Below are 8,425 nucleotides of genomic sequence, written 5' to 3'. Positions count from 1 at the left end.
CTCGGCATCGTTGCCTGCCACCATGATAGACGGTTGGGGTTAGGGCCTGGGTAGGGCGGGAGCGAGGTGGAATTGGGGATTGGGTGGGTCGAAGCTCGATTGGGAAGGGATTAGAGAGAGAGAGAGAGGAAGAACCGACGATACAGGGGTCGTGGTGACGGGGCTCAATGTCCGCCGCCGCCTCCACCACCGCAGCTCGCGTAACTCTCCTAGAACTCCGTCGCCGCCTCCATCGTCGTGGCTGATCACCACAAACTCCATCCCCTCTATCGCACGGTCTATGGTCATACCACTTCGTCCAGGGCCGGTGTCGATCCCGACCATGGCTTCCATGCGGGCATGGCCAAGGAGGCGGCCATGGCGAAAGTTTCATGGGTGGGGCGGCATATCACCGATGGTGGGAGAGGGAGGCGCAATCAAGGAAGAAGGGGCCGTCCGGTGGTCATCGGAGAGGGTGGCGTCCGAGGTGGGTGGTCGTGGGGATGGGGTGCAGGTGGTTTGTGTTTTGGGGGAGGGAGGATACAGATCGGCAGTTCAGGGGAGGAGGCGGAGAACGTGCGTTGTTTCAATTTTTTCCGCTGTCGAACGTGGGTTTTCTCTCTGCTATTTTTTGTTGCGGGGTCGTACGAGGGAGGTCGAACCATCGAAGGAGGTCGAACCATCACGACGTTCAATCCTCCTTTAATAGTAGAGATGCTATTTTATTCGGTTGAAACTATGTTATTTGACTATATGTTTGAATGTAAAAAATGCAAAAATGAGCTATCTGTTGAAATAGGGCGGCCAACCAGCCACGCCGGCAAATATGGGTCGGGCGTTGGACGCGCTGCCGACCCAAATCTAAAACAGGGCGGACGTCGGGCGGGCGGACGACCCAAACGGACAAAAAAGCGTTCAAAATCACCGTCTGTTTGGGTCGGCCCGTTGAAGTTTGCTCTCGTAGGGCTAGGGTGTGCGTGCGTTCATAAGGTTTTCTTAGAGTTCGTGCGTTCATAAGGTTGAATGTATGTGCGTATATATAAGCGTATGCATCAATACTGTGTTAAAAAAGCATTTGTAGGACTCAAAATAAACAAACCATGAGCAATGTAACAAACGAAGCAATCGATTGACTTGTATGCAAAGTATAGAACAGACCGCTTTAGGCCCTTCCCAATGCTTCACGGTGTACAGGTACTAAGGGTGCCACATAGGCAAAAAAGTGATGTGACAAAGCAATTAAAAAGGAGAGAGAGCATTATAGTGACCTTAGGAGGAAACGGTGCTAAGCACGTGAACCTATGCAAAATGACTATCAACCAATGAATGATAAAGTTTAATTGTTAAACAATTCAATGAGGAAGGTTTAACTACAAAAGCTAAGGGCATCTCCAACAGCTGTAAGATAGATGTTGGTAAATTTGCCACCTAGGACAAAGTGATGATGTGGCGTGTAATAAATATGGAGAGAGAGCAAAGTTGTGTGTAGAATAACCAACAACCTTTGCACAAGCTCCAAGGTGAAATAGAGAGCAATCACATTTATTTCCTCATCATCTATTGGATGTCTTAGATACAACCTATTGAAGTAGTTGCATGATAGCTTGTTGGTTGATGACATGAACATTTTACCAACAATACTAACATACAATCCATTGAAGATGCCCTAAGCACCAATGCATTGGGCAGACTAGTTGCTAAGATTTTAAATGCGCTTAGCATCTCACGTAGGGCCAATTCTTTTCGGCGATTCTCCCAGAATCGTCCCCCTCCCCAGCTTCTTCCAGAATCGTCACTCCATATTTTTTTTACCATCCTATCTAGTTAAGGTCTAATTAGTTAGGATTGTAAAAAACATATGAAATGATGATTTTGGAAGAAGCTGGGAAAAAAGGCGGTAGAATCGCTTAAAAGAACTGGCTCATAAGCACCAATACATTGGAAATAGCCTTACCAAATTATCGGCTCAACGGTTCAAACCCCCAGGCCTCAGCCAAGGCCTCTCCTGATCCGATCCCCTCCAAACCGAACGAGCACCGCTCGACCTGTCCACGTGGCGCCCAGTCGCCCCGGGACCCGAGCCAACTCGACATATCGCCAGCCGCCACGTAGTCTCCTCGATACTCACGCTCGTCACGTTCTCCGACCCAATCCAGCCCCCTACGCCGTCGCCACCTCCGTTAATCCCGCGAAACCGATACGCGCACCCGGCCACGTCCACGCAACCCCCACGCGGACCCGCACGTCAGCGCGCGAAGGAGGTAAGTCTGGGCCCGCACGTCGGCGAGTGAGCCCTGCGCCGCGGGCGATAAGAGGGGCGTGCGGGTTGCCCGCCCGGGCCTGGGCAGTTTGGAGTTTCCGGGAGGTGGGGAGGGGAGAGGAGAGGAGAGGAGGCGTGAGCGCTAGGAAAAGGGGGAGAGAGGGTTGGATTTCTTCTTCAGGTTGCGGGATCGCGACCCCAATTCGATTCCACCGCCTCGCGCCCGATCGATCCGCGCTGGGTTGCTCACTTTCCCCCTCGATAGGTTCCTCCTGTTGGGGAATTTTTTGTTGTTGAGTCGATTTTGTCCGAGGGTTTCCCTTCGGATCGGAGCGGATCGAGTTCGGAGGAGATGCGAATCGAGGAGCTCCCCGGCGATGCGGGTGGCGGGGGTGGAGGCGGAGGGGCGGGGGAGCTGCAGCTGCGTCGGGAGGACGGCGGGGCCGATGGTTGTGAGCTGAAGCTGCGTGGCGAGGATGGCGTTGTCGCCGCGGCGGGGGAGGAGGAGAAGGGAGAGGGTGCGGGTAGGGTGAAGCGCGCGGCGGTGGGCGTCGGCGCACGGATGCTGTTCTACCCGACGCTGGTGTACAACGTCGTGAGGAACCAATGCGAGTCTCACTTCCACTGGTGGGATCAGGTCGACGAGGTTGGGAAATTTCCATCTCTTTTGATCTCTGTTGTTTTGATAGGATGCCCCTTTTTGCGTTCATCTTGTGTCGGCTAGGTAATTTCCTGTCTACAATGTAGCTTCTAGTGTCTGCTATCCTCGCCGTTTGTTCTGTTCAGGGTATAGGTCTCTCATGTGCAAAGTGTCGGTTAAGCTGTTCGTTTAGCTATTGATACGTGGTGCTTATGTTTTGATTATGATCGAGAACCGTGGTTGTATCCCTGGTCCACTGGGGATCAATCCCTACGTTTCATGTCTTGTATATCTCGCTGGCGGTGCAAATTGTGACCTAGTCAATCTTGAAGCTCGCCTCTTAAGGCGACGTCTGCTCTGTACTTGGTGTTTCTAAAAATACGTCTGATTGTTATTGTAATTTTGGTGGCCATGATTTATTGTAATTTTTGCTACTTTTGCTGTGGAGTTGTTTTAAGTTGGTTTGGAATCATAGATTGTTCTGTTCTGACTGTTCACATTTTTGGTTGGATCAGCATGTGCTGCTGGGTGCTGTTCCATTCCCGAGCGATGTTTTGAGGCTGCAGAAGCTTGGAGTTTGTGGTGTGGTCACACTAAACGAATCATATGAGAGGCTTGTTTCCAAGTCACTGTACGAGGTAATTACATTGCCAACATCTAGTATTTGACTGTTCAAGTTCTTAAGTGTATGATAGGTATTGTCAATTTCAGCCTTATTTGTGAATTTCTTGTATGGACAACAACAGTGTATTTAGCTGTTTGGTGCTCCGGTGATAAGGTCTGGTTGTAAAAGCGAATTGTTTACAGTGGTGAAACCATGCATCCACTGTTGATTGTTTAGTCTTAACAAGATCAGTCAGTATCTAAGACTTCAATGTGGTGATTGCCCTACAGTTAACACGTGCATCTTGGTGTCCACCTATCAGATCCAGTTTTTAAGCTATCCTTCACACATGTATTGTGCTGTGCCTGTTCTTGTGGTGCATTGAGGGATGCCGCTCTTATGGTAGAAGTGCTGCCTTTGCTATACACGGATAGCGGGGTGCCGCTATTATGGTAGCAAGAGTTAGTGCAACAAAGCTGCTAAATTAGCATTGAAGACCTGATATGATCTCGATGGATGGTTTTTGTACATCGTGAACATAGTTCTGTGTTAGTTCACACAAATGCATGTTAACTTTCAAGTATAAGAAAGATAAGATTTTGCTTATTTCTGTTTCTTGTTGGGTTATACAATGTTCAATAAGACAGCAGTGGTCTTCTTCACAATCATTACCTTTCTTATTGTATTTGTATGAAGCCGCCAATACCATGTGAGTTAATGATCTTCTTCATTTTAGGCTCATGGGATTGAAAACCTGGTGCTACCAACTAGAGATTACCTTTATGCGCCATCATTTGACAACCTTTGCAAGGCTGCTGACTTCATCCACAGTAAGCACGCACTCAAGATATGTCCTTTATGTTTGAAGTTTCCAGTGTATTATTCAATTGAGATTGTCCTTGTGTGAGCCTATTTTATAGTTTCTGATGTGGCACCTTATGCTTGGTTTTGCTTTGTTTTTTGAAGTAAACTATAGGTTGTTTGTATTAGTATTTATACACCTTGTTCTTTTTCAATTTGTTATGTTCCAGTTGTAGAATAGTCGGTACATGGATTTGCGTACTCCAGAAGATCCTACTAGATACGAGAATTGTTGGTACGTGGATTTGCGTACCCCAGAAGATCCTACTAGATACAAGACCTGTTATAGGCCTGGGTTTTGGGCTTGGAAATTCCTGCCCTTAAATGTCCAGACCAGATATGAAGTCCAGAAAAGCTCTTTGATTATTTTCAGTAAAAGTCATCCTGGGTTGCCCACCTGTTTGGTGGTACTTAAGCCTGTTGTGGTACTCCATTCTTGCTGTAACAATTCAGTGGTTTCTGTTGTGGTGTCCTATCTCATCCTCCTGTTTTTTTTCTTGATTTCTTGATTTTAATTGAGTTTTTTGAGAACATAAATGTCACTTGCTCCATTTCATAATATCTTTTCTGTTTGATGTTATCTTCATCTTCATGATGGTTACTTGGTGCATGGATTTATTCACACTTATTTTTTTTTTGAAGGAAATGCTTCATGTGGTAAGCTGACTTATGTTCACTGCAAAGCTGGACGGGGACGTAGCACCACCGTTGTTCTTTGCTACTTGGTATACCAGACTATTGAGCATACTAAATGTTGACTGGCTCATAATCTGAATAAGTTTAAGGTGATGACTCTTTTATCACTTTTCTTGTAGGTGCAATACAAACAAATGACACCTGCTGGAGCTTTTGAACATGTTCGGTCATGCAGGCCAAGGGTGTTATTGGCTTCCGCACAATGGAAAGTATGTTGCCGCAAAACTCTTTTATGGTCTCAAAGCACACAATAGAAGTATTTTAATGGATTCATAAGCATTATAGCTGGACCAATGGAAGTTTACCTTAAATGCAATATGGATCAGCGGGCACAGGATACTTCCGTATGTTCCATTCTTTGCCGTACATCATTAATTTTCAAATGGAAATGAAAGGGAGGGGGACACCACTATGTGTAGGATATCGTAACTGGTAGCATATTGGTCGGTTACTGAGTAGGGATTAATCAGCTTACCAGCCTATTAACTGAATTTATCAGTAACCCATTTATCGGTATGTTAACTAGGGCCATATCTGAATGGGCTGACCTATTGCGTGGGCGGCTGTGAGAGAAGGGATGGAACAAACTAAATGTGGGCCACAATAACCCAGGCAATTATTTGGCTCAGCAAATAATTCGGCCTGACACTTGTCAGACCGATAAATCGTCCACCCAGTTAATTCGGTGGGTATGTGGTTTTCGTATCAGCAGGTGACCGAGGCAGGATTAACTGTCCGATGTGCCGATTAAAATGGCCTATAATTTAAACATTGGTGTGTAGTATACATATGTGAAGTACATTTTTACAAGGGAAAATGCACAGGCCCAGCATGAGATATCAAATAAACAAATCCGACCAAAATCCTCATACGAATCTGTTTTCCGGGTAATTTCACGTCATGTTTTCTACCCTTGTATGGTGTATTGATGTACTAAGGTAAATAAGTTACCGATGGATTAAGTTAAAGATTGCATTGTGTGTGCTTTTCTGGCGAGTTCTTACAGTAAACTGCGTTTAATGTGGTTGTATCTCATGTTCTTGCAGGCTGTCCAGGAATTCTACCAGCTTAGAGTGAAGAAAATTCAGGGCTCCAGTTGCATCGACAGCCCAATCGTTAAAAAGGTTCCATGTCCATCTCCGGTGTTGCTTGCTACTCGGAACCTCATCACTTTTGATGAGAAGACGTTCGTGATGGTCTCAGAATCAGACCTTGAAGGGTATAATGCGGATGCCTTGGCAGTTAATGTGGGAAGTGGTTTGTGGGAAATAAGCTTAGTATACCGTGTTCAGTTTGCCAGCCAGGCAGCATTTGCAGGGTTTTCATACCTGTGGTTGCAGTGCCGCGCCCACAAGGACACAGAGGCACTTACTGAGAGCATCGGTAGTGAGAGCTGCTCGCTGGAGGCGGAGCAGCCTGCGAATGGTCACCACTGTCTACTTCAAGGTGTCGTGGTTAATCCGTGAATCGCGGAGTTCCTCGGTGTCTTTTTGTCTTGCACCCGTACATATGAAGAGGGCATGCAATGTGAAGCCCCGACTCCAGTCTGCAGCAACCAAGGGGTTCAGTTGCTCGGGTCTGTATATATGTGCTGTAATAAGTTGACTGCTACATGTACAAAGGTAAATGGATATCGTCTCAAATTGCTAACCTTACTTGCTGAATATGTATATATGTACTATTTTCTTGCCCACTCTCTGTTAGCAATATTTCTTGAGAGTATTTTCCCTGCTTGCTACTTCTGCCCTGCACTTCAAGCAGTAAAGGGGTCAATATTTGGTAAGCCCGGTTGCATTTCCTTGCCAACTTAGGCCCTGTTTGATAGCAAAGTATTTTCTAAGTATTTTGAGAATACTACAGTTTTTGAGATTACCACGGTTTTATTTACAATGAGCTGTTTGGTTGCCCCTAACAACTGTGCTTTTAATATTGTAGTATTGGGCAAACTGCAGTTTTCTCTCTGCATAAAAAAAAGAACCCCAAACCTCTTTTTTAAAAACAGAGCTGCTGAGTGCTTAAACACAACGGCTAAACATCAAAATTTACAACGTTATGCGGCAACAACCAAACAGGTTCTATGTGTTGTGAATACTGCAAAATACTCTGTTTTGATAAAACTATGGTATCTGACACCTATAAACAAAATTACTGTAGTTTTTGATACTTTGGTTTATATAATACTTTGCTATCAAACAGTCTTAGCCACTAATCTGGTTAATATCCAGTCTGAAGTTTTTGGGCTTGCGTGCATTGTGTGTGTTTTGCTAAGGCATTGAAGGAGTGAGTTGCTCCAGAAGCAATAGATTGGCGGTGTTTTGGGGCATCTGTTTTTGTGTTGTTCCTAGATGCCCAAAAACAGCGGTGCCGTAAAAAAACCCTGTCATTTAGGGCATTTTGAACCAGCTCCAGCAGATGCCCTGTATCTATTTGGTCCCCAAAAGAATTTGTAGTTGCCCTAAATTTTTGCTACAAGTGTTGCATATCTGCAGCATTGGAAGTTGTTGCTGCAAAAATGAAAAGGCAGCTGCGTGCAGCCAACCGCCCAGCTGAAACTTCCCACCTCTGAATCGTCTCCCACCTGCACGTCTGCCCTAAATGGTTGCGACCGCCGGCCACCGAGGTGGGGGACCTCCCTTTGATCGACGCGACCATTGTTGTGTTGTGGCTCCATTCGCCGTGGCAACCGATCCTTATGAAAGCAACCGAGCTGAATTTTTAGGGCATTTGGAAAAGCAATCACTTTTGTGGTGCAAGCAAATTCTCTCGTACCCTAAACCAATTTTAGGGCATCAACTTTTACATCATCTGCTCTTACTAATAAGGCAAGAAGAATATCTTGTCGAAGATGCTCTAATGTTCCAAAAGTTTGATTCCAATGGTTGATATATTCTTTTTCATGCCAATTGTCCGCTCGAGTTCAATCATGCATACTCCCCCAACTTACGTTCGAAAGAAGACTAGCTAAAGTTTTAGCTAGCTAGATAGTATTAGAGCAGTAGAGTTGGAAGAGAGAAAAGAGGAGAGAGAAAAATGTGGGTCATGTATCGATGAAGAAGCACTTATTTACATCTAACTATTATATTTGCCGGCTATAAGTTTGGCTATAGATGACATGACAACATCATATAGTGAACTCGTTGTACTATTAACCATGCTCTTACTTACATTCCGAAAAGATTGTCTTACATAGAGATGTTTTAGTGTCTAAGACATTTGAAACAAAGCGGGGCCAGAACATGTTGCGGATGGCATACCCCGGGTTGACTTGAGATCCCAAGATACAAATGATGTGTTCCTTCCTCCCCATTCATCCAAAGAAAAAGTTGTTTTTCTCCAAAGGAACGACGCTGCGCTAGGCCGCCAGGGGAGAAAGAGACTCCACACT

At 45.5% G+C, this 8,425-nt stretch overlaps 1 protein-coding gene across 1 annotated transcript; it reads left to right on the top strand.

The window, feature by feature from the left end:
• Positions 1–2,306: 2,306 nt before the first annotated feature.
• On the top strand, positions 2,307–6,733 carry LOC125513807 (phosphatidylglycerophosphate phosphatase PTPMT2-like). The gene is made up of 6 exons (XM_048679017.1): positions 2,307–2,885; positions 3,395–3,517; positions 4,220–4,313; positions 4,987–5,069; positions 5,160–5,249; positions 6,087–6,733. Exons 1-6 carry the CDS (start codon positions 2,592–2,594, stop codon positions 6,504–6,506), a joined length of 1,104 nt encoding a protein of 367 aa, XP_048534974.1. The 5' UTR covers positions 2,307–2,591; the 3' UTR covers positions 6,507–6,733.
• The last annotated feature ends 1,692 nt before the right edge of the window (positions 6,734–8,425 follow it).

This window comes from Triticum urartu, chromosome 1 (genome assembly GCF_003073215.2).
Source record: "Triticum urartu cultivar G1812 chromosome 1, Tu2.1, whole genome shotgun sequence".
In the NCBI taxonomy this organism is placed as follows: domain Eukaryota; kingdom Viridiplantae; phylum Streptophyta; class Magnoliopsida; order Poales; family Poaceae; genus Triticum; species Triticum urartu.
The sequence above is the reverse complement of the archived record's forward strand: the minus strand, read 5'-3'. Positions and strand labels throughout refer to the sequence as shown.